General features: G+C 53.2%; 6 protein-coding genes across 6 annotated transcripts; 4 read left to right on the top strand and 2 right to left on the bottom strand.

Moving 5' to 3' along the window:
• Positions 1–12: 12 nt before the first annotated feature.
• N7474_011138 (uncharacterized protein) lies at positions 13–1,029 on the top strand (the record flags this gene model as incomplete). The annotated part of the gene is made up of 1 exon (XM_057202548.1): positions 13–1,029. The coding sequence occupies one exon, from the start codon at positions 13–15 to the stop codon at positions 1,027–1,029; it is 1,017 nt and encodes a 338-aa protein (XP_057047832.1).
• Positions 1,030–1,278: 249 nt separating this feature from the next.
• Positions 1,279–2,606, bottom strand: N7474_011137 (legume-like lectin family protein; the record flags this gene model as incomplete). The annotated part of the gene is made up of 6 exons (XM_057202547.1): positions 1,279–1,725; positions 1,778–2,038; positions 2,098–2,179; positions 2,238–2,308; positions 2,400–2,423; positions 2,502–2,606. 6 exons carry the CDS (start codon positions 2,604–2,606, stop codon positions 1,279–1,281), a joined length of 990 nt encoding a protein of 329 aa, XP_057047831.1.
• Positions 2,607–2,948: 342 nt separating this feature from the next.
• On the top strand, positions 2,949–3,364 carry tim13 (protein translocase subunit TIM13; the record flags this gene model as incomplete). Its single annotated transcript, XM_057202546.1, has 2 exons — positions 2,949–3,068; positions 3,125–3,364. The coding sequence occupies 2 exons, from the start codon at positions 2,949–2,951 to the stop codon at positions 3,362–3,364; spliced, it is 360 nt and encodes a 119-aa protein (XP_057047830.1).
• A 2,380-nt stretch (positions 3,365–5,744) lies between these two features.
• N7474_011135 (PRCC domain-containing protein) lies at positions 5,745–6,947 on the top strand (the record flags this gene model as incomplete). Its single annotated transcript, XM_057202545.1, has 1 exon — positions 5,745–6,947. The coding sequence occupies one exon, from the start codon at positions 5,745–5,747 to the stop codon at positions 6,945–6,947; it is 1,203 nt and encodes a 400-aa protein (XP_057047829.1).
• Positions 6,948–7,147: 200 nt separating this feature from the next.
• Positions 7,148–21,901, bottom strand: N7474_011134 (AAA family ATPase midasin; the record flags this gene model as incomplete). Its single annotated transcript, XM_057202544.1, has 1 exon — positions 7,148–21,901. One exon carries the CDS (start codon positions 21,899–21,901, stop codon positions 7,148–7,150), a length of 14,754 nt encoding a protein of 4,917 aa, XP_057047828.1.
• Positions 21,902–22,122: 221 nt separating this feature from the next.
• On the top strand, positions 22,123–24,984 carry N7474_011133 (chloride channel protein; the record flags this gene model as incomplete). Its single annotated transcript, XM_057202543.1, has 6 exons — positions 22,123–22,244; positions 22,306–22,841; positions 22,910–22,995; positions 23,046–23,198; positions 23,248–23,362; positions 23,414–24,984. The coding sequence occupies 6 exons, from the start codon at positions 22,123–22,125 to the stop codon at positions 24,982–24,984; spliced, it is 2,583 nt and encodes an 860-aa protein (XP_057047827.1).
• Between the last annotated feature and the right edge of the window lie 361 nt (positions 24,985–25,345).

Here is a 25,345-nt window from a genome sequence, read left to right as displayed (position 1 = left end):
ACACCATCCACGATGGACGCCCCTCCGGCAGAGGGTGGGCCCCCGGAAAACGAGGCAAAATCACCTTCGGACGCCCCGAACAATACGCACGACGACTACAGCAAGCATCGCGGCAGCAAAGGGCGCTTCCGGCTCAAGAGCAGCTCATCCCGCCACCGCCGTCGGCACGGAACCGCAGACGAGAAATCCCGACACGAAGACCACTACGAACGTCGGCGCCGCAGACACCGCCACAAACAACGCCGAGAAAGCAACGCCCCCGCCAATGACCATGGCGAACCCCCACTATCGCCTCGAACGGCATTCCGGGAATCCCTCTTCGATGCGATGGGCGACGACGAAGGTGCCTCATACTGGGAGGGCGTCTACGGGCAACCAATCCACAACTACAGCGTTCCGCAGGTGCCCACGGGACCAGAGGGGGAACTGGAGCAAATGACCGAGGATGAATACGCAGCATATGTCCGCGCGCGAATGTGGGAGCGCACGCGGGAGGGGATGGAAGAGGCCCAGGCCCAGGCGCGGGCAGAGCGCATGAGACAGCGCAAGAACGAGGAGCAGGGCCGCACGGCTGAGCGGGAACGAGCGGAGTTCGAGCGCGCGATGGATGAGAGTCTTCGGCGGGGACGGGAGAGGAAGAGGAAGCGGACGTGGGAGGGTCTTTGGGGGAACTATCTGAAGTCATGGGAGGAGATTGCTCGGGTCGTTGCGTCTGCAACGGGGTCTTCATCTGCGGACGAGAAGAAGTCGGAGGATGTGAAGCCTTTGCGGAATCTACTGTTCTGGCCCGTTGAATCTGGCAAGCGCAGGGATGTGGCGCCTGCTTCGGTGGAGGAATTTATGCGCCATGCACCTCCGCCACAGGAGGATTTATTGTCTGTTCTCAAGACGGAGCGTGTTCGCTGGCATCCGGATAAGATCCAGCATCGGTATGGGGTTCTTGGCATTGATGAAGTTGTGATGCGCAGCGTCACAGAGGTATTCCAGATCGTGGATCGCATGTGGAGCGAGGAGAGAGCGAAAGTGTGAACGGCATTGCATATGAGCGGCGCATTTCATGATTATCGATACCCCGGGTCTATATATGGTTATTGGATTATGACTGGAGTTCATTTATTTCGAGGATAAAAAAGAAAAGAACCAGAATTGTGGGAAGAGCTATGTATGCATCTCGAGTTCATTCAAGAACCGGACATTTTTAAACCAAAAAAAAAAAAAAAAAAAACAACAATTTCCATATCCATCCTCATTCAATTCCTGTACCCTCTCCCAAGCAAATCAAAACCGCGAAGACCGTGCCTTTGTCCGGTAGATCGTCCAGCCCATATACCCACCAACAATAGCCGCGAAGAAGAGCACTGTCTTAAACAAGAACCCGAACCAGCTACCGCCAGTCTTCTCCTTCTTGGAGGAGGACTTGTTGTTGGTCCGGCCATCCGATGAAGGACCACGGCTACCAGCGTTATTCTGGCCCCGGCTGATAGAGTACAGGTTCTCTGCCTTGAGCGAGATGATGTCGTGGGCGTCGCTCAGCTCACCCGTTTCGGCGGACAGACCCAGGTACGCGACAGAGGGGATGGCGATATTGCCGTCGTCAGCGGACAGAGTGAAGCAGTTCGTCCACGTGTCCTCGGTCTTGTATTGCAGGTCCAGGGTCAGGGACTTGTCCTGGAAATAGACGAGACGGGCCTTGGTTGGGATCTGGGCGCTTCGAATTCCGCGGGCCTGTATTTGGTTAGGTTAGCAGACGGAATATTAAGAGAAAGGTATCACTCACGGAGCAGCCGGCCAGCTCGTTGGCCTTGCCGTCGTGCGCCTGATCGTACGTGGTCTGCCCGTCACCCATCATGGCCATAACGTAGGGGAACGACGTGCCGGGGCGGTTATTCTTGTAGGTATCGAAGAAAATACCCAGGCCTTCGAACTGGTCTGCGGAACCAAAGACCGGACCCTGTGTGGCGCGCTGCTTGGTGAGCCATAGGGCGAAGCCATCGCCGTGCAAGTTGCCCTCGCCGTGAATTGCGAACTCGAGTTCGATCTAACAGGCTCTGTGTAAGCCTCAAACAAACAATCCTAGGTCGGGTGTTCCGCACGAACCTGCCAATTAGTCGCGGTCAGTGGCACGCGCGAGAAGATCCATCCTTGCTGCGATGGGCGGTCCGAGGTTAGGCGGATATATCTAGGATTGCTACCAGTTAGCACTGGTTCACAGCAGAGGAGGAGAGGCAGGCAGTTACTTGTCAGCGCGGATGATTGTGTCTCCCCCGAAGTCGAACCAGCGGCTTTGGAAGTCGGAATCGAGATATGGCTGTGCAGTAGTTGTCAACAAGGATTGTTCTGCAACACACGACCAAAGCAAGCTTGTTGTCAATGACATGAGAAAGCTAGGGCGAGCATACCGGAGCGAGACTGTGGGTGCGAAGCTGGAAGACCGTCACGCATTAGTACCGAGGTTGTTTACCGTCCAACATGGGGTATAGGCATAGGTATAGTGTACATACGGGGATGCTCTTGATATTGGGGTCATCGCCGTCGTAGGCTGTAGTCACTGGCAGGGACGCCAGGCCCGCGAGGCAGAGGAGGGAGGAGAGGGACGGGAGGCGCATGGTGAATTAAGGGTCCAGTGGACTAGAGACAGGGAAGGAGGAACAAGGGTAGAAGAGAAGACGGTCGCGGTGTCACCAGGACCCGAGGACCCGGGATGGAAAAGAGGAGGGAGGCAAGGTGAAGGAAAATCGAACAAGGTAAGGAGTGGAAGCAATTGCAGAAGAGTTCAAGTATATCGTTGTTATGCTACGGTGGCCCCAATGATCCAACTGTGGCTGGGGGCCGAACGACTGCGCCACGGACCGAACTCTTCCCATTCATTCACTTTACTCTTCAATTCACACCTCTCTCTCTTCCACCTCTACAACCACCCACGCCCTCCTCCACACCAATATTCCATAATGTCGTTCTTCGGATCCTCCTCCGCCGCCCCGGCCAAACCCGCCGAGGATGTCAAGTCCGCCATCGTGCGCCAGCTGCAACAGGAAGCCGCCATGGCCAACGCCCGCGCTCTGATCGGAGTGCGTATTCCTCCCGCCCTCCTCCATTGAAGCTTCTAACCACTCTCCTAAACCAGAAAATCAACGAGCACTGCTTCGATGCCTGTATCCCCGCGCCCGGCTCTACCCTCTCCTCCAAGGAGAGCAGCTGCCTGTCTAGCTGTATGGAGAAGTACATCGCCATGTGGAACGTCACCAGCCGCACCTACATCGCCCGCGTCGGGCAAGAAAGCAAGCGCCTGGGCGGCCAGGATGCGGCTGCTTTTGCGGCCATGGCGACTGGATCTCCGGAGGGGAGCAACGGAGGGTTGAGCTGAGTTCGTCGTTCAATGACAGCGGGCTGCTACGAATAACTCGAGGATGATCAATCACAATGTACAATATCGGCGGCCAGATCCGCCCGTGTAAACTATGGGCTGGGCGGCGGAATTTCTGTTTTCACGATAGATATTGGGAAAGGAAGAACAGAAAATACTACTCAATCAATTCCATTCAATCAGGGCTGATATATCGCATCCATCCAAAAAAGTCCAACGGAAAGTGAATTTTTCGTATACCGCTCGCGGCGACTCCAAATAACCCCCGGGCGCGGCCTTTTCATCTCGTTCGTCATTAAATTATACAAGCGCTTTAGAAATCTGGGAAAAGATGTCCGTATCTAGAGCACGCATTAGGGAGGGGTATGAAATCGGAGGGAGGAACTTACGCGTCTTCGCCCTCCATGCCGTAGTGCTCCGTCTCTTCGGGATACTTGTCGTACTGGCTGGCATCGCCCTGGCCTCCCCGGATGGGCGGGATATATGGGGCATCGATGTCTTTCCGGCCCAGGCGGTCCCAAGTGACTTCGGCGAACCACGCGTGGTTCTTGACATCTTCTGATCCTCCGTGCAGATTGCCCAGGCGCTTGGTGAGGTCGGATGTGATGAGCTGGGACAGGAGGTCGACCGCATCTTCGTGCAGGTACGGCGGATACTTGACCTTGCCGCGGAGAATATTTTCATAGATCTTGACCGGAGAGCCACTGTCCCAGAACGGAGTGAACCCGCACAGCATCTCAAAAATCAGGATTCCCAATGACCACCTAGAGACCAGGTTAGACGGACCAACACGGACAATTCGCACAGACATACCAGTCGACAGATTTGTTATAGCCCTTGGACGAAACCACTTCCGGTGCCAGATAATCCGGCGTCCCGCACAGCGTCCAGGTAATATCAGGCACCTCCTTGGCGAATCCGAAATCGGTGATCTTCAGATGGCCATGACGGTCCAGGAGCAGATTCTCCGGCTTCAGATCACGGTAGATGATCTGGTTCTGGTGCAGATAGTCCAAGGCCAGAGTCACCTCGGCGGCATAGAATTTGGCTACGGGGTTGGGGAATCGCTAGAGATCCCGGAAAGGTTAGCCGAGCGCTGGGTTGGGGGATTCGGGACACGCGACGCACTTGTGATTTGCGCAGCAGACTGAACAATTCACCCCCCTCGACAAAGTCCATGACCATGTACAGATTGCGCGAATCCTGCCAGGTGCCCCATAGCGTGACGAGGAAGGGATGGCGCACGCGATTGAGCATCCGCCGCTCGTCGTTGGTGTGCTCGATCTGCTTCATCTTGACCACCTGGGCCTTTTTCAACACCTTCATTGCGTAGAAGCGGTGGTTGTGCTTGGACTGCACGAGGTGGACGCGACCGAAGCTTCCGGTGCCGAGGGTGCGTTGCAGGGTGAAGTCTTCCTGTGCGTACTTGCCCCTGGTGCTGCGCTCCTTGGGCTGAGAGCTGGCAGTCTGGGCATTGCCCGCCGTGCCAGTATTGGCTAGGTCATTGACGCTAGAGGCATTGTTCTGGTGGCTCTGCTGCTGCGGTTGCGGCGGCGTTGGGTGCGATTGCGTTTGCATGGAGGCGCCTTCACCGTCGGGGGTCTGAGTGGGAGGAGAGGAGGAAGAGGGCGGGTTATTATTCGAGGGGTGGGGTTGGTCGGAATCCTTCGAGATCGACGAATCCTTTCGCCGCTTTTTCAACAGACCTCCTAGGTTCGGCATGGGGAGGTGGAGGGAAGAAGAGAGGGTGGGATTGAGGAACGGAACGGGGGCCGACGGGAAGGGGGAGGCACACACAGAGAGAGAGAGAGAGAGAAAGAGAAGGAGAAGGTGTGGGGAGGGGCGAATGACGCATTGATCGATCGGGGAGGTTGGGATCCTTGCGGTTTGTTATAGGGGATGTCAATTCTCTACTAACTAACTATGGTGCTTGTCTTTCATCCCATGGTCCTGGGAGGGTCATGAATTCTGCAATCAGACTCCCATCCCCCATCCCATACTACGGAGCTCAGTGAAGATGCGGACGGCCAAACCGGATGACGCCGATGACGTTATGACGTGGTGAGTGGTGGTTTTGGTCCGTGCACGGCTTCGGCATTGAGTTTACTAGACGCTGGAGGAGGATGAGAATGGTCTATAGATACACCGTATTAGGTCCTTTAGGGAGTGAGTGCGCCATCGCGATTGCATGCGAAGCTCACTGCCCCCAATCCCCGGATTATGTAATCAGAAGAATCCTTAATTGCTGCCTTATTAAATTGCTGCCTGATTAACCGGGCACCATTATGGGCCAACGTCAGGCATCGACAAATCTCCATCGACGCATGGGAACTCTTTCTGACTCAACAACTCACCTACCATTCCCACCCTCTCTCCCATCATGGCGCTGGTAGCCTACTCCGACTCCGAGGGCTCAGATGCCGAACCAGAGACCACCCCTGCGGCACCCTCCGTAACAACAAAGCAGACAGAGTCGGCTACCGGGTTTCAGGTCGACCGCAGCAACCCGCGGAAGATCCGCGTCGCGCTCCCGGAGCTCAAGCCCGACCCCTCCCAAGACCAGCAAGACGATGGACCCGCGCGCAAAAAGGCACGCCTAGGAGGGGGCGGGGGCGGTGCCCTTTCCGGTTTCAACGCGCTGCTGCCAGCTCCCAAACGGGCTGCCGAGAAGAAAGCGCCGGCGCCACCGAACCGGAAGGTGTTCAGCTTGAAGACTGGCGCAACACCGGGATTTGATCGGGACGCAGACGTGGAGATGGGGATCGGTCAGCCATTTGATGATGGAAAGGCGAATGGGCAGTCTATCATGCCTGGCGATAGTGCTGCGAAATCTACCGATGCCCCAGAGGAGAAGAAGTTAGATTCGGGGCAGGTCAAGCTCCAGGGCAATCCGATGATGTTTCGGCCGTTGTCTGTGGGAAGACCGAATCAGAAGAAGAAGAAGGCTCCCAAATCTACTACACCCCAACCAACACCAGCCGCACCAACTACGGCCGAGTCTTCAGTGCCTAGCACATCCCAGACAGAAAATACGTCTGGCCCAGATTTAGCCCCGGCCCCAGCCCCGGCACCACCAAAACCGAAAGTCAGCCTCTTCTCTCTATCTTCGGAAGATCGATCAGACGCGGCCCCCGCACCCGCTACAGCCTATGAGCCACTGGTCTACAGTACCGAAAACGAAGCCCCATCCGCTGGACCAGCACCGGCATCAGAATTTATACCCTCCACCACACCAGATGATCACGCTGGTGCTGCATCCTTCGATCCCGCATCCCTCAACACAATCGCCAACGATCTCAATCTATCCAAATCCGAGCGCCGCCAGCTACTTGGCCGGAATGCCATTCCCGCAGAGTCGCGGGTCCTCACCTTCAACACGGACCAGGAGTACGCGTCGAACCAGGCGATGGCGCAGAGCGAACTGGCTGCGCAGCAGCACAATCCCGTGCGGGCCATTGCGCCAGGCAAACATACACTGCAGCAACTGGTCAATGCCGCGAATTCACAGCGTGAAGCGCTGGAGGAAAGTTTTGCGACGGGGAGGCGGAACAAGAAGGAGGCGGGCTCAAGGTATGGGTGGTAGTGAAGGTGGATATTATGAGATACCAGCAGCCATCTACTGCATTTTCGGTCCATATTTACGAGTCAAGTCTACATTTGTAGGAAAAGTAGAGATGATTTAGTTTCATGTACAAACATGTTCTAATAAAATCTATCATTTATATACAAAAGCCATCCCAAACGCCACGACATGGAAACAAAGGAAAAAAAAAACTACATACATCACGACGACACATCAACCACCTCGGCAAACCATTGCTTCAGCGCGGTGGCGAGCACAGCCGGCAACTCACGCACATCCCGAACAACAAGATAGTAGGGGAAAGGGAAACCCTCCAGGTACCGTTTCATAGAAAGCTTCATCTCGCCACCAGCCATGGGATCAGGCTCAAAGCTCGCCTGCGAAAGATCAAGGATGGAGCTGCCCTTGACCGCATCAACGATGATAAAGACAATCATAATGCGTTCCTCAAGAGCCTGGCGCACAAGACGACGGATAGTATCGTGGTCCTCGCAGATACCGTCGGAGATAATCAGCTCAAGCTGCCACAGATCCGCGGAGCCAGCGCCAGGGGAGCGCTTCCAGCGTGCCTCACGGAAGAGCGCGATCGAGTCGGCGATCAACTTGCGCACATTTGTGCCGGTTTGCTGGTAGCTGAAATGCTGGAACACCTGCATGCCGGCCTCAGAGGAGAAGGGTTTGCCGAACTCGTGCGCGACGCGGACGTGTTCCTCATTACCGAAGCCCAGGACGCACAGATCTCCGACTTCGAGCATGCTCAGACTCTTGGCTACCAGGGCCAGCGTCTCGAACGCGAGTTGGCCGCTGCCGCTTTCCAGCATGGATTTGCTGTCGTCGACGGCGAGCATGATTTGGTAGTTCCGTTTTGAGGGGATCGAGCGCCGCATCCAGATCTTGTCGCGCTTGTATTGGGATGCGATGTAGGGGATGATACGCTTGATGTTGAGACGCTTGCCGGTGCGGAAGTCGCCGCGGAGCTTGGTGGCTAGCGTCGGGGCGAGGATGAGACGGAGCTGCTCGGTCAGGGACAGTGAGAGGTCGTTCGTCGCAGATTCGTAGCGCGACCACAGGCGCCTGGCTTCATGTTGGGGTGTCAATGCGGGCAGCGAGGAGGAGAGGTGGATAGCCGCGAGTTGCGTGTCAACTTCGTCCAGTTCCTCCGTAGCTTCTTGTGCCTCTGGCGCGCCGTCCATACGGTCATGGGAGGTCTGGCCACTGGGAATAAAAGCTCCAGCCGCTTGGTCATCCGTAGTAACGGTATCGCGGTCCAACTGCATCTGGTCTTCGAGTTGATTGTCCAGAGCGTCTTGATAGTCGTCCGAGACATCCGGGAGCACTTCATTCTCCCCCGGCTTGATATCAGACTCCACGCCCTTGTTCTGGTCGAGGGCCTGTGTCTGGTCCTCACTCGCTTGTCCGAGAGCCTGGGTGTCAGCGACATCATCGTCGTCCTTGAGGTGCTCGAAATCCGCATCGGCCATATCGGTATCTTGAGGTAGAGGCTGCGAGTCTTCCTCTTCCTGCGATGCGTTCAAAACCTCCTTTTGTCGTCGATGCCATTGCTCGAGGATATCGCCCAGTTTCTTGAAGGCTTGCATTTGAGGGTCGTTGGGGGTCATATCGTCGGCACCACCCGCGTCCCGGCTTCGCTTGCTTTCTTCGCTATCCTTTGCAGCACCCGTTTGTTGTTCTGCATTGGCGCTAGGATCATTTGAGCCGCTCTCCTGCTGGGCATCACCAGAAGCACCCTTCTCCTCATTTTGGTCCTGATCAGCACCCAGTCCACCAGTGACAGCTTCACTTTCAGCAACATTGTCGCCGGCGGCCTCATTTTCGTCGCGCTGGGCAAGGAAGTCGTCTTGTTCTGGCTCCTCGGGTTCTTCACCGTCGGCTTCCTTCTCATCACCGTTCTCTTCAGCTTCGTCGGCACCGCCTTCGTCGCCCATTTCTTCATCCTCTCCTGTCACTTCCTCATCAGGTGGCATATCCGCATCCTCATCTCCACCTTGTTCATCCTGCTCTTGCATCTTCTCGTCGTCTTCGGGAAGAGGGCCCATGTCGGACATGTCATCTATGCCATCATCATCATCTTCCTCGCCTCCCTCCTTCTCATCGCCGTCCAACTGCATCTCCTCTGGAAGGTCCAGGGCATCCTCTTCCTTGGTCTGAGGGTCTGTCACATCCATATCTTCACGACCAACCGCCTCGCCTTCATCATCAGGTGCCTCTTCATCCTCGTCAGCTTCTTCATCCTCCTGTTCGTCTCCCTTCTCTCCCTTCTCATCCTCCTTCTTTTGTTCCTGTGCAGCAGCCTGATCTTCAGCCTCGCCAGTTCCCTTGCCTTCGTTGTTCTCGGTCTCTTTCTGTTGTTCGTCGTGGTCACCGTCCCAGAGCTTCTCATCAACAGCGGCATTATCAAGATCGTCGACACTTCCTACTTCGTCATCGATATTGTCCTCCTCTTCGGAACCATCCTCATCCTTTTCCTTGTCCTCTTCGCCGTCCTGCTGTTCACCAGTCTCGGCCTGAAGTTCTTCTTGATCCATGTTGACAGCGTCAGCGGAGTCATCCATCTCTTCCTTAGCGTCTTCTTTCTTCTCCTGCTGCGCCAGCTCCGAGAGATCTTCGTCCTCTCCGACGTCTTTGCTGATGTCTTCAGCGCCTTCCCCGTCACCGAGACCCGTTCCACTCTCCAACTTGCCATCTTTACCAGACTCTTCGGATGCCTCAGCTGGACTGCAGAAGCCCTCAGAGGCTATCTGCGTGAACGTCTTGGTCAGGATGTACGACGTCTTGCAGACCTCACGGTGGACTGAGATGAAGCGATTCGTCAGATCTTGGCAGATCTGATAGTATCTGTTGGCAATTGGGAGAACGCTGGTAACTAGAGCGGCCGCGGTGGAAATATCGCCAGAGGAGTGGTTTTGCAGGCTTTGGATTTGATCAAGAGCAGCCTGCAGCGACGACGTGATTTCGGGAAGATGGACGGCCTTCAATGCCCGTGCGAAGAACTCATCGCTTCTGGATAGTTGTCCAGGGAAGTCAATAGCGGAAGGCACATCCTTGAGCTGCTGGAGACCGATGAGCATCTTGTCAATGGCCCCAAGAAGATTCTTGTCGAAGCTTTGGAGAGAAATATCGCCTTGTGCTATGGATTCCGAGCGAGAGACGAGCTTGATGTGGACCCAGGGGGCTATTTGATCCAAAGCAAAGGACAAGTCGGGACGGGACTGGCTCCATCGCGTCAAGTCATGGCTCAACTGCTCAAGTGCCGAACGCGTCCGCTGCACAGTCTCCTGGTGCGTTTTGGAACCAACACCAGATGGCAAAACAGCCAGGGTATCGAGAGATCGGCGCAGCTTCTCAAGCCCAGATTTGTTGGTGAGTAGCTCTTCAACGATTGAAGAGGCATCAAGACTCGAGAACTTCGAATGCACTTGAAGAATCGTGCTGGCCAATTCAAGAATAGGAATCAACCAAGCAACAACCCGAGTCAAGTCTGTCCGATCTTCCACTTCGGCCGGCTGGGCTCTTGAGAGCAACGCCGAGCCCGTTGTCCAGAGATTCTCCATCGTGCCGAGCGTAGATCTGAATCTCGCCAGTTCGGAAAGCGTTGGCGAGATGATACCTCTCTGTCTCCTGGATATGAAAAGAAGGTGCTCAATAGATCCCATGCTTCTGAAAACCTCGACGTTGCTGAGTTCCTCGGAATAATTGCGCGAAGCCAGGCGGGCACGGGGCAGGTAGTCCAGAAGCCTGTGGAAGTACGAGTCGGCACTTTGGATCGAGCTCGGGGTAGTACTGCCATATTCAAACTCTGCGCTGGTGGCAAGGACTTGTGCGAGCGAGGTCTGAGTTTCGATCACACTGGTTCCGGCATTGCGCTTCACGCCCATCTCGAAGAGGCGTTTGAGAGTATCCGCGTAGAGTCGACGCTTTTGCACCTTGAGATGCTGGACATCATCCTTGTTTTCCTCAGTGAGCGTCTTCGGCGTCTGAGACTTGAATTCGTCGATGCTCTCGATGACGGAAACTGTGAAAGCCTCAAGTTCATTGGACACGTCGAACTCCGCAGGAAGTGACGAATACACGTTCATCATGTTCCCAGCTGTGCCGTCTGGGTTTCGGAATCTGAGTGCTCTGCTTGACCACAACTGGGTATCCTTTTGGCAAATGATCAAGGCTTCAGGGAACACAGAAGGCGGAGCTGACATCACAGTTTCAGCTTGACTAGCCTCTCCATTGGTATCCGGCAGGCCTTGTTCGAGGACAGGCTGCACTGATTGGCCGAGAACTTGGCGATACTTGCGGACCAGTTTGAACAGATTGACGTGCGACCTTCTGGCGCTTACCTTCAGCGCAACGATATTAGTGTCCTTCCAACTTGCCAGCTGAATTTGTTCCTTGATGTCTTTTTCAAGGGTCGACCTCTTCTCAGCGAGCATCTTTTCCACCGGCGCCTCGAAAGGTCGATAATGGAAGAGGAAGTTGCCCAGCGCAGAAACAAGCGGTTGTAGGCAGTCGAAATCTTGGACAAAGGCAGCAAGCAGAGCATGGAAGTTCGCAACGAGATTTAGTCGCCGAGTGAATTGACCCAGAGTTGTAGATTGGAAGAACTGCTCCAGGGTGGAGATCACGCCATAAACGTGCTCGCTCAAGTCTGTCTCACCAGCCTCCGCCATCTGAACAGGAGCACCGAAGAGGGCTTCGTAGGCGATGAACCACCATGAACTTGCGTTTTCATCACATCGTTCCTTCTCAAGATCCAGTAGCTTTGCCCACGTTGACAGTTCCAGGCGGCGCCAACCGATGGTCATTTTCGTGATTTCATCATAGAGCGAAGCAGCCGAGTACTCTCTGCTAGCCACCAGCTGCCATTCGTGAACAAAAGAGTGAAGTTTCTCAACCTTGGTCAGAAACTTGGCAACCGGCTCGGTATGCTTGAATTGAAGTATCTCCGTACAGCAGGTAATGACATCCTGGAGGACAGCATGTTCGGGCCAGGCTGTTTGGATCTGAAGGAAGCGAGACTGGATAGCAAGCGTGAAATCCACAAGCTTTCTAGCCTCGAGGAGATTCGAGTCGGTGTAGAAGTTGTAGTTCTTCGGGCGATTTTCGGTCCCTTCTCCTACCACATCGTCCAGAAGCAAGAGAACGGCAGGCAGATGATCCTGCGGCTGCACGGGCGACAACGTGGTTTTGTTTTTTGACCACATGGAGCCTAGCAGGCGAGCAGATTCTTTGACGAAAGTAGACAATTCCGCTCCGGTGGACTGATCTCCAACAATCTTTTCATGAAGCGAGGCAAGTCGCACAGATATGGCTCTAGGGTCAACGCGGTCAACACCCTCAGGTCCATGGAGAGAGTCATCCTCGTAAGTAGGGAAAAGCTGATGCAATTCGGTTTCATTGACCTCCTCTTCATCTTCCCACGAGCCTTTGTAGCGATACAGGTCCGACTTTGCCGCCTCCTGTTCCTGGTCCTCTTTCAGCTTTGTTTTCCACAGTGCATGGAAGTCTGCCAATATCCAGCGAACAGTATCACGCGTAGATTTGACGTTGAGAATTGTTGAGTCTGCACCTTTGGCGGCTGAAAGAGTCGAAAGCTCATGGAGGCGCATCTGAATTGCGTTGCTTGGACTTGATGAGGGATACTCGGAGTTGCCGGTCGTGAGGACAGGGTGAATCTTGCCTCCTAAGAATGGCGTTCGTTCGCTTACGGATTGAATGTCTTGAAGGTCGCCAGACTGCTCCATATGACTAGAGCCGAGGGACAGGCCAACGTCAAGCAGCTGAAGGAAACGAACAACAGGAACTGTGATGTCGTCATAAGACCTGTAGTGCGCACTGAGTCGACGGCCCAGTTGGTGGATGTTCTCACGTAGCAGGCGAATCATCTCCTTCGACCGCGGAACATCTTCGGTCGACCTCAAGAGTTGCTCAGGATCCCTATTCAGAACGGAATTGATCAAGTTCGCGAATTCGCCTTGTAAAAGGCTGAGCTGCGACTGCTGCGGCCGAGTAACTGACGACGGAGGAGGAGCAGAGCCCAGATTCTGGATTTCAGACTGCAAGAGATCTGAACGCAAGTTGCAAGATTGACCGGAGAAAGTCAATTCAAACGATGAAATGGCTTCAGACTTGGCACTGAGTTCGGCAAGGCGTTGAGAATGACGTTTGCGTTGAACGACCAGACCGAGAGAGGGATCGAACGGCTTGTCCGGCACGAAGAGCTTCAGAAGGATGACGGCCAATTGCACAGCTGCCATCCCAGTGGCCCTGATGCTTTGCTCTCGATCAAGATGGTGCTGTTTCAAGGATTGAATGAGGCTCGGAAGAACTTTCCTTGAGAAAGCCTTGAAGAAGTGATCATTTGGTACACCTTGATCCAAGATAATCTCGTCCAAAGCCTGATTGTCCATCGAGTCACCAGTCTCAATAGCACGAAGAAGTGTAATCAGGTGTTGGGCACAGTGTGGATGAAGATATTCCTGGTGAGAGACCACCAACTCTGCTGTCAAAGTCGCAAGCACGCTTCTGAGCTTCATAGACTGATCAATGGAGATTTGTTGACTGCTGAAAGAAATAGCCTTGGAGAGTGTTCGTTTCTCTGCCTCAAGCATGTCCATCTGCCCCAAACTCGTAGCACTGACTGATGCCAGCTTGCCTAGCAGCGACAAAGAAACAATGCCCTCTACAGCAAGAGCAGAGCCTGACTTGCTTGCCGCTCCCGAAAAGAGTGAGATCCTATGGAGCATGTCCGGAACGGAACTCTGGAAATTAGATGTGTCCAAGGGGCGTGCAGGGCGACCGGCGAGCAATGGCATGACTGTTCGGATCACTGGGTCGTCTCGGCTCCGCTTGCTCGAGAGAGGAAGGTCATGGTATTGGCACAACGCTTCAAACTCTTCCGAGAAGTATGGGTATTGAGTCGAATCGGAGCGTCGAACAGCTTGAGAGAGTTCCGTCACAGTCTGCTTGATTCCCTGCACAAGTGCATCTGCATCGGCGCCGTCCAGAAGGATGAATCGTTGGGCATCGATCAGCGAGTTTCTGATGCTGCTCAATTGAGAAAGGTCGATTCGCATTTGCAAAGCCAAGGTAGTGAAATCAAATACTGTGGTCTCCAGCTCGATCAAGGACTGCAGCTTTTCCTGCGTGATAGGAGTGACAGGCCTCCAAGCATCCCACATTCTTTGCATACTAAGACCCGTCTTCAATGCCCAGCCTTCCTGGAAACGGTCCAGCGCGTGGGACAGTGCGAGTTCCAGTGGCTTCAGAACTGGTAACGTGCTGAGAATCGCGGCACAAACCTTCCGACCAATCTGAAGATAGACCTGGAATTCACCCTCGTCAACCTGGCTGACTTCCGTGGCCCTGAAAATATCCCAGCAGAGGTAAATCACTGCTTGGATAGCCGTAACGATTTCAGGGGTTTGAATAGCGACATGATCCAAGCCTTGAATGTAGTCGTACAGGGTTTGACCACAATCCGACAAGAAATCGCCAACAGGTTGCGTCGTGTCCTTCATCAGAGAGGGTATCCGTTTCGAGGCCAGTGATCGCTCCAAACGTGTCATTTGACTTGGCTTCAGCTGCTTTCCGGATGCATCTGCTTGAAGCATTCTCTGTTTCAACTGTTGGATGTTGAGCCTGAACTCTTGCAAATAGGCTAGAATGCTGAGCCCCGATCGGACATCACTAGCTCCGATAATTGAAACGAGAGGTTCGTTCACAAGAGGGTGAAGTGGCTGCAAAGATCCCTGGAGCCCAAGAGATGCTCCGCCTAGATCAATTTGGTTTCCTGCGATGTCGAGAGGTCTCCATTGTTCGTTGTCATGAAGCAGAGAGGAATAGCGCTGCAGCACATTGAATGCTTGCTCTTTCACATTGGAATCGTAAAGGTGGCTAAGCGATATGCCGGGTGACTGTTGAAGGTAGGAAAGGTCTGTTGGGGACAAATGATCCAAGCGTACTTCGAATGAGTCTTCATACGCAGCCGAAGGCACGGAGATGTTGGTGTTCCAAATTTGGCGCATGCGATAGAGAGAGGATTCACAGGTGTAAGATGGGCCGAGTGAAGCGGGACTCTGTTGAAGCTCGTTCGCCATGAAGCAGATCTCAACGCATCTGTTCCGCATGGCTCGAGACAACTCCCCGTGACGAGAGTCCACGGTCAGGAAGAGTCTGAAATTGGGATGCGGCTTGATAATGCGAGCAGATCCATCCTCCGTACGTTGTTCGTTGAGAATGAGGGTACCATTCGGCTCAGTCAGGGAGTTCAATCTATCCAGGACAGATGGATTACACAGATTGGCATTGTCGAGAACAACCCAGTACCCATGCTGGACGGCCTGGGTCAAAACACCCTCAGTCCATTCGAAACCAACCTTCATTTTGTCGGACTGGTTGATAGCATCTCCCAGGCTTTGGGCTCTGCTGAGCAATTGCTGAAGGGTTGGTTCAGGGTAAGACTGGCACAAATTGGACAGTGACGAGAGAATGGCATCCAGTGAGGCCTCGGAGCTCTTGAGGTGCTCGCAAATCTGGAGGGCTGAGGTAACGACATCTGTGACCTCACCTGATGCATGCGCGTGCAATATCTGATGCTGAAGAAAGATCTCAAGATCATGGACAAAGGTTGAGACTTCCCTTCGGTGATCGATTTGCTCAAAGCCACCGATAAGGTCCATGGTGTCGGTATCAGCACTGAGAGCCAGCTCCGTCAGATTCGCACCATTGACGGCGGCAAGCTTTCTGATCAGTGTCGTTTTGCCACATCCAGCTGGCCCAACCAGAATACTCGGCCAGGAATTGTCGATGCACAGGATGAGCGACTCGAGGACATGGAGATCTTTAGGAAGGATCTTCATTTGCGGTTCAGCTGTGCGTTGCAAGAGGGAGTCTCGGGACAAGATTCCTAGGCCAACTTGCAGATACTCCGGTGTCAGGTTGTGATAGTAGCTCTTTCGACCAACATTGGAGTCTGTGAAAATGCGGTCATAAAGCTGGGAAACCAAAACTCGATCCTCTTCGCTCCTAAACCGTTGACTGATGACAATATCCAGGAAGTGCTTTGTCGGAATCTGCAAATTCCCTCGGTCTGCCAGTTGGAGCCATCGCTGAATATCTCGCAGGTTGACTTCCCATGGCCCGCCAACAGTACCTAACCTGCGTTCGTTCACAATGGCAATGTTCAGCAAGGAGATGAAGTCAACCAGTCTTTCTGTCTGCTGAGAAGGACTGCCGGGAAACAGCTTGGCGCAAATGCTCTTCAAATCGGCATCTGTGAAGCTATCTGCGTATACCACTGTGAACCGGTTGACAAAGGATGCAGGAAGTCCCTTTCGTCCACCGCCCTGATGGTGTGGGTTTTGGGCTGCGAATAGTACAAAGTCTGGATGCCTTTTGAAAGTCTGGTCGAGTTCGGCAATATATACCTGCTGACGGTGGTCCAGACAAGAATTTAGACCTTCAAGAACAGATTGCGAAGCCAGGTTCATTTCGTCCAAAAGGACCCAGTCGCCACGCTGCATGGCTCGGAGGAAGGGTGCATCGCGCCATGTAAATTGTCCGACATCTCCACCTTCCACGGGGACATCAGAACCAAACAAATCTGTCAAGTCCGTTTGTTCTGACAAATTGATTCGAGTGAGAGGTTTGCCGAGAGCTCTGGCAAGAGCTGTCACAAGCGTGGTTTTGCCGACGCCAGGGCTTCCTTCCATGAGAATGGGTTTCGACGATTGCAGACCACGGGCAATTCGAACGGAATTGGCTATTGTTGTTGGGGCATCCATAGTGAATTGTGGATCAGGCTCTGTGTCTCCAATCGTCGGCAGGCTGAACGGGCCAACGTGTAGAAATCCTGGCTCCACGGAGACGGTTGACGACTCCCAGTAAATCTTCGAGGCATCGACCTGGAACAATTCGCCGAGTTTGTCAAGGCACAATTGTCGATTACCCTCAAGATTGTGCAAGGAGATAGCAAGCATCGCAGCCGGGTTCGCGCCTAGTGTATCAACGAACACCATGGCAGCACCTTGAACAATTGCGAATACGGCATCAGATGTCTGACACGTATTGACAAAATCTACCCAAGCAAGAAGATCACGAATGGAAAGAGATGTGGTTGAGGTGTTTTGGAACGTTGCTTTAAACCATTTCGCAAACTGCAACATGGCTTTGGCGACTCTTTCATCCTTCAAGCTCAGCTTCATATGAAGAATGGGCAGAATATCCTCATCTTCTGACAGTTGCGGTGCCCAGATCTCAGTCATACGATTCCGGAGTGCTGCTGAAAGCTCTCGTTTTCCGTAGTCTCCGCCGGGATTCATGGTCGATAAAAACTGGAACCCGCCATCTGCAACGACCATAGAGTCAATAGGACCTTTCTCAGCAAGGAGAATTGATCGATGAGGCTCCAAAACACTGTTGAGTCTCTCAAGGACAGAATCGTCGGCGAGGGAAATCTCATCAAGGAGGAAAAATTGGCCTGTTTTCATGGCAGTGATAAGGCTTCCATCAGACCATTCGAAAAGAGCGTTGCACCGAATCATATTCTTTTCGATCTTCCTGAGTAGTTCTTGGTCTCTTGTTTGCCGCACTTCTGCATCCATTGCGGCCAGTTCTTGCTTCAGCTGTTCGAGGGAAGTTGAACCAGCCTGTTCTCCGTAAATAAATGTTCGAAGATCATCCAGCAATTGCTTTTCTATGGCGGCCCGGTTGCGGATTGGTCGTTGGGCACCAATCAAATCGCCAGTCTCCAGATTGACATGAGCATTGACAATGAACAGCTCCCTCGCGAAAGCCTCCGCAACCGCCTGGCAAAGCTGGGTTTTGCCGCACCCAGTCTCTCCAACAAGAAGGACCGGTTCGTTGTTTTGCAGTGCTTTCGAGACCAGAATGAAGAGACGCCGCATGGCCTTGGTCCAAACAATACCGGCAGGTAGTTCGGCTATTTGAGGAGCATGCTTTTCCAGTTGCGCATCGCTGTAAAGGACATCCTCGTTCAGTTTGACTTTCATTACTTCTTCAATTACGGCTTTCACAGCGGCCTTTTCCTGGGGATTGCGCACGCGTTCTCCCAAAAGCATGTAACCGTTGATAGCCAGTTGCTCCTTGTCGTCGGCATCCCGAAGAGCCCAGCGGAAAAGATCACGGAGCGTGGCAAAGCTGTTCTTCTGTTCAAAAAGCCGGTTCGATTGGCGCAATAATGAGAGTTTTCTATAAACCGAGACGATTCGAGTGCAAAATGACGGCGCGATTTGAGACCGTTCTTTCAGAATAAATTCCAGCTCGCTCTCGGGGATATCATCGAAGTGCAGTTCAAGAAAGCGGTTGCGGAAAGCGCGTGAGAGGACCTTTCGGCCACCATAAAGACCTGCGGGATTCTGCGTGGCAAACAGCATGAAGTTCGGGTGTGGATGAACGACCTCTTGGGTCTCCGGAATGAACAGCTCACGGTTGTCGTCCAGAAGTCGATTAAGTGCCTCCAGTACATCAGAAGGGGCAAGGTTGAGCTCGTCGAGAACGATCCAATACCCATTCCGCAGAGCCTCGACCAGGACACCTTCCTGGTAACGCAGACTACCGTCATCCGAAGAAATGTAGGATCCCAGATACTCCTGCAAATCTGTATGTTCGTGATTGTTGATGCGGACGAACTTATTTCCCGAAACCTTTGCCAGATACTCGATCATACTCGTCTTTCCAGCCGAAGTCGGACCCTGCAGCAGAACGGGGAATCGACGAGTCGAAGTGGCCCTGACCAAGTTCTTGAGGTTCTTCTCGATGAAAGGGGTAATGATGTAGTGGGGTTGCTCCTCTGGTGTCAAAGGACCGCATCGCATCCAGTAATGCTTAAACTGAACATAGTTATTGCCATCCGCCGGAGGCCGAGGGGTTTGGCCAAGAAGAGACTTTGCGTTCTTGGTGTTGCCGAAGATGTGAGCTTCCAGGAGAGGTGTGAGAGACCGCTCTGACGCCAAGCTCAACACGGTCAAGAAGCTCATGCTGAATCCTTCGAAAATTGCTCGTCGCAAACCGTAAATGTGGGCGTGGTCAATGACATAGATGAGAACGCGAACAAGAGTTCGAATGCTGAAGTGCGGGCGCTGTCCGGCTCCATCGGTCAGCTTGTTCTCGTTGCTGAGCTTCTTGGTTTCCATGTATAGTTGCGCAAGATCTGACACAGCTCGATGGTCGCTAAGAGTCAAGTCGCCGAGATACTTCTGTATCAACGCCAGGAGATCGTCCAATTCAGTGTCGGGGGAATGGACGTAAAACTCGGTAAATCGTGTACGCAGGCCAGGGGGCAGATCTCTCTTTCCAGCATCCGTAGCAGGGTTCATAGCGCCAAATATACGAAAGTCTGGGTGGCCAAAAACTCGCTCGACATCGCCAGCCTCGGAAAGTAAGACAGATGGCGACCCCTCGCTACCATGATGCAAGAGACCGGCAATATTCTCGAGTGTATCTGGTGAAGCAAGGTTCACTTCGTCCAGAAGAACCCATTCTCCATTTCTGAGAGCTCGCACAATTTTTCCTTGCACAAAGGCAAATGCAAACTTGGCATCTCCCTGAGAAACTTGAGCCTCGAAGTCACCAAGCTGAGCGGCAAAACTCTCCCATCTCTGTCGAAGGTGTTGGTATTTCGGTGACTCCAACTTCCTCTTCTTTGAGGGCTGCTCATCGCCATTCTCAGTGTCCTTTGAAACATCGCGAGATGGTTTGAAGGCGCCATCCGCAAGACGAACAGCTTCATGCCACAAGTTCACCAAGCGCGGCCAGTTCGAGAAAGAAACACTTTTGGACACCGAAGACAAAAACTTCTGGTTCTTCTTTGCCGAGAATGTGAGCTCAAATAGCTGGTTGAACTCATCGAGCATCGGGATTGCCATTGTTCGAATATTAACAGGCTTGAACCCACCCAGCAGGTCGGTACTTTCACTTTGTTGGGACAGATTGACAACTGTGAGCTTTTGGCGCATCAGCGTGGCAAGGTGTTGAATAACTGTCGTCTTTCCGATACCAGTTTCTCCAACGAGTAGCACTGGCTCCGCCATTTGGATGGAGGCGGCGACCTGCTCCATGATTGACAGTGCAGCTCGCGTAGAGGCAAAGCGAGATGCTGATGCTGCCAGCTTCAATGCCGAGCTGCTCGGAACCTTGATCTTCTGACAAGATTCTCTTCCGATGACGAGAGAATTGTTCTTATCCGTATAGGTGGGAGTGCGCTCCTGAAGGCAGAATTGGGCTCGCTGGGGCGAGATCTGAAGCGCTTCGGCTACCACAAAAGCGAGAGAACTCTGCATCGATCTTTCCGGAAGGTACTTGAGAAAGACGTCGACCACATCCAGAAAAATTTCGTCTTCGATCCCCTCAGGCGTAGCTTCAAACCCAGTCTTCGCACCTATACGTTGGAGTCGTCGGTGCAATCTGCTGCACAGTTTGATCAGGTCGCGGAATCCGGGGGTACGGCCTTGCGAGCCCTTGATGGCAAGGCTTCCATGGAAAGCAGCGCAGACTCTGTGGTACACATCCATGATGGTTGGCACACGAGACTCAAGCAGAGGGAACTTTCGCAGGATCACATTGCGCATTTCTTCCAAGGGAAGAGAGGCAACTTGCACTCTCTGCCACAATCTGCTGCCAAGCATTGACGTATTCGGGGCGACTTCTTCACCCGCGATGTTGTATGAAGACTTCATTGTCGCAATAATCCTGAAGCCCTCTGCACACTTGATCCGCTCCCTTCGGCTGGCGATCGTCAACTCCCCTCGCTCAATGATCGGAAGGATGAGGCCGATGACCTCAGAGGGAGCGCGATCTAGGTCTTCAATGAGGACCCAACGACCTTCCCTCGCAGCCTTCGTCAAAACACCCGGCTGCCATGAAAAGGACCCATTGGCGGACGAGGTAGCATACATCCCAAGAAGACTCTTGGCGTCTGTCTGTTCGTTCAGGTGGAGGGTGACCATGGATTCGGCTTGGCCCATAGTGGCAGCGATATCGTTGATCAGGGAGGTCTTCCCAGAGTTAGGCAGGCCGACTAGCAGAATAGGCTTGGATCCAAGCAAGGACGTTGCGATGCGGCGCAGATTTTCAATAGCCGTGGGTGTCTTGATAACGGGAGAAGATGATGAAGGGAGGGTATCCTTCAGCCTGGGAATCAAGACGCCGCATACCTCCGCGGTTTTGGTGGTGAAGAACTCCCGAAGCCTCTCAACATGTGCGGAAGCCTCGGTATATGACCGAGAAGATCTTTGGTCCCGAATATGAGCTTCAAGAGTCTCCCAGCGCCGCTCTTCCCATAGGCCCAAAAGACGGTAGTCGATTGTTATGTCTTCCCAATCTCCTTGTATAGGCGCAGCTCCAGTATTTACATATAGCATCTTTTGGGTGGCTGCGTCGGCAGCGTGCATGTATAGAGCGAAACATCGGACTGCGAGGTATCGAATGACTGGATCTTGGTGCTGGAACAGAGATTGAAGTTGAAGCGGCGAAACGGCTGTCGAGAATGTTTCCAGATCGAAAGAGAGGAGTCGGAAGAGGGCGAGGAGAAGAGTTCGAACCGTGGGATCATCCAACTGCAGCAAAGTCAGTTCCTTCGACGCCGCCAGCGCCGAGAGAGGGCCAGCGCGTGATGAGGCGAATTGGCTGGCAAGCGGGCGTAGATGCGGCGCAAACGGTAGAATGCGGGCGAATGCCGACAGGACGTGAATATAGTCGATACGAGGATCCGATCGAAGCCACCGAGCGGCTAGATCAACAACGATTGGTTCGTAGAGGGTGAAAACGCTCTCTGTGCATCCCGGGTGCAATGCGGCGAGTGCAATCGCGTTGAGGTACTGAGTCCCCGACGCAGTGCGAATAAGCGTCGTGAGATCGGAGGGGAGCTGCTCGAGCAGCTGGGACTCTGAGAGAGTCCTCTCGTAGACGGGCCTTCCATACATACCGTGCCCGACCGCAAGAGGAACAATTGTTTCTCCTCTTGAATTGTTTCGGCTTCAAAAGTCAACTTTTTTTCTGCCGCCAGAACTTGTGGGGCCGATCTGAGCGGTGACAAGTCTTACATAATCCATTCGAGCTGCGACTCAATGAGAGACGGAGTTTCATTCATACATCGCCCAGAGTGAGCTCGGGAGAAGCTGACTCCTTGGTTGATGGTTTCACGATGTCAATAGAAGATCAGGGCTCCGGCAGCGACAATCAGCCCTGGGCGGCGCAGCACACCGAGGACAGCCCCCTACCTCGACAACCTCCAGACACGCATCCGGCAGATGGTCTACATGAACCGTGAGTGGCAACGAAACTCGACTGTTGTGTTACTTCCTTACTGATTATGGTGTATGAGCAGGATCTCCTTCAAGCGAAAGCAACGTCATCAATCGGGGTTCAGTCTCTCGAGTCTCTTCTCGAATAACGCGGGTGAATCGCATGCGGGCTTTGGCTCCCCGGGGCCGCGAGGTGGACACAACGCAGATGCATCACCACCACCACCAGAATCGCAGATTCCGCTTGGAACCAATGGCAATGCCAACGCATCCAAGGATGGCAGCGGTCTTGACTGGTACGTGGAGGGCCCGGGACGGCGTGTAGGCTACGACGATTTCACCGCCATCGATTGGATCTACGAGTACACAAAAGAGCGCCAACGGAAACGGTTGCTCTACGCCAGTGGACAAGGCATTATGGGCCATGCCCGTCGACTACTGGAAGCCAGTAATGTCTGGTTTGTGTTGGTCGCAACTGGGCTCTCGGTCGGAATCATTGCTGCGGCGATCGACATTGCGACGGATTGGCTGGGAGATCTAAAGACCGGGTACTGCAAAAGTGGTCGAGGTGGAGGCAAGTTCTATTTAAATCGGAGTTTCTGCTGCTGGGGTCACGATGGTGAGTCCAATTCTAGTATGCTGGAAATAGTATACTCATCCTCGTCCCAGATCTGTCCAACTGTATAGACTGGACACCCTGGGGAAATGCTTTTGGCGACAAATCCACTGCGGGAGGCTTCGCTCTGGGATACTTCGTCTATATCGTGTTTTCGGTATTTGCCCTCCCATCCAGGCGTCAAATCTGGCTGATAAAAACTTTTAGTTGTTATTCGCTGTTTGTGCCTGCATCCTCGTCCGCAACTATGCCATTTATGCCCGGCACAGTGGGATTCCCGAAATCAAGACGGTACTTGGTGGATTTGTGATTCGGCATTTCATGGGTCCATGGACTCTAGCTATCAAGTCCCTTGGATTGGTAAGTGGCACGTCATGTTCGAGGGGATTATCTTTACTGATTATACCAGTGTCTTGCTGTCGCATCTGGCTTGTGGCTGGGGAAAGAAGGCCCCTTGGTGCATGTTGCGTGCTGCTGTGCCAACATCATGATGAAGCCTTTCGACGGTCTCAACAATAATGAAGGTTAGATCAGCCTATGTCTCATTGTTTGGTTCGTTGCTAATGGTTCTTCAGCACGAAAGCGCGAGGTCCTTTCTGCGGCCGCTGCTGCTGGCATCTCTGTCGCCTTTGGCGCTCCCATCGGAGGAGTCCTTTTCAGCCTGGAACAACTGTCATACTATTTCCCCGACAAAACTATGTGGCAAAGCTTTGTCTGTGCTATGATCGCAGCAGTCACTCTGCAGGCAGTCAACCCTTTCCGCACAGGCAAGATCGTGCTCTATCAAGTCTCGTACTCACGGGGATGGCACCGCTTTGAAATCATCCCGTTCATCATACTTGGTATCGTGGGCGGTCTTTACGGAGCGTTCCTGATCCGTGTGAATCTCAAAGTTGCCAGATGGCGCCGATCCCGACCTGTTTCTTCTCCTGCTAAACCCATTGTCGAAGTCGCCGTGGTGGCCTTGTTGACAGCCTTGAATAACTTCCCGAACGTTTTCATGAGAGCCCAGAATTCCGAACTGGTTCAAGCGCTCTTCTCCGAGTGCAGCAGCGATAACTACGATCTGTTTGGGCTATGCCAGTCTGGGTCAGATTCTGTCGGGGTTATTGCGTTGTTGCTGTGGGCGGCAGCACTAGGCTTCCTCCTTGCTACGTTGACATTTGGCCTGGAAATCCCTGCTGGCATTATACTCCCCTCTGTTGCCATTGGTGCTCTCTATGGACGTGCATTCGGAATTGGTATGAGAATGTGGCAGGAAGCCTATCCGAACACCTTCCTGTTTAGCAATTGCGAGCCGGACGTTCCGTGCGTGACACCCGGCTTATATGCCATCATTGGGGCAGCTTCCGCTCTGGGCGGTGCAACTCGAATGACACTGTCAATTGTTGTTATCATGTTTGAGTTGACCGGCGCATTGACGTACGTGATTCCGATCATGATTGCAGTGATGCTATCCAAATGGTGTGGTGACATTTTTGGCAAGCGCGGGATCTACGAGTCGTGGATTCAACTCAACGAATACCCCTTCCTTGATCACCGCGACGATACCGCACCACCAGACGTCTGCGGTCACCGAGTCATGACCGTCGTCGACGATATCACCTGCATCACTGCTACGGGTCACACCATTGGCTCTCTTCGCAATCTGCTTACCAACACTTCATATCGGGGATTCCCTGTGGTGTCTGAATCCTCGAAGCCCGTCCTTCTCGGCTATATCACCCGCAATGAGCTTTCGTATGCCCTGAAATACTCTTCCTCTCCCACCAATCGCAATCTATCCGGCGAAACGCAGGTCTTCTTCGTTCATCAGCCGTTCGCCGACCCCGTCGAGACCCTGGATCTGCGGCCCTGGATGGATCAGACCCCGATCACTCTAAACAGCAACGTCAGCTTCCTCATTGTACTGCGGATGTTCCAACGCTTGGGTCTGCGGTATGTCATCTTCGCCAACGAAGGCATTCTCCAAGGGTTGATGACGAAGAAAGATGTGTGGTCTGTGCTGAATGGAGTCGAGTTCCGTCGACAAGAAGCCATGCGAGGAGACGAGTTTGTGGAGAGCGGTGCGGCCGAGGAGGTCGGCTTGCTTCATGGGGAAGACCGAAGCAGCCTTAGCAGTTCGTTGAGGCGAGATTCATTGTGATGATATTTAAGCGGGGGAATTTTTTATTATACACTGGCTTTGATTATGTCCTCGGGGGCACTGGTCCATTGTTGAATTTTTGGCATGGATATACACTCAAAGTAGCTTTGGATATAGCTCCGGCGTTTTGCTCAGGAATGGAACCAATTTTGCAAATCTGATGCTTGGTCTTGGGAGTCACAGAATATATATCAACGGCCGTTTTTGATCACCCATACTCAACCACCTCGTTCCACCTCGTTCCACCTTTCAGCTTCACTTGACTAGTCAACTAACCAGCATTCTCTTTCTTTTACTCACTTGGTTTTATCTCCTGTTAAATTTGCCATTTCCGTGTCCACTGCCCTGTTGACCTTCCAAT

This window comes from Penicillium riverlandense (genome assembly GCF_028828495.1).
Source record: "Penicillium riverlandense strain IBT 135883 chromosome Unknown utg000011l_segment0_segment0, whole genome shotgun sequence".
Classification (NCBI taxonomy): domain Eukaryota; kingdom Fungi; phylum Ascomycota; class Eurotiomycetes; order Eurotiales; family Aspergillaceae; genus Penicillium; species Penicillium riverlandense.
Note: the sequence above shows the minus strand (reverse complement) of the source record. Positions and strands in the feature narration are given on the sequence as shown.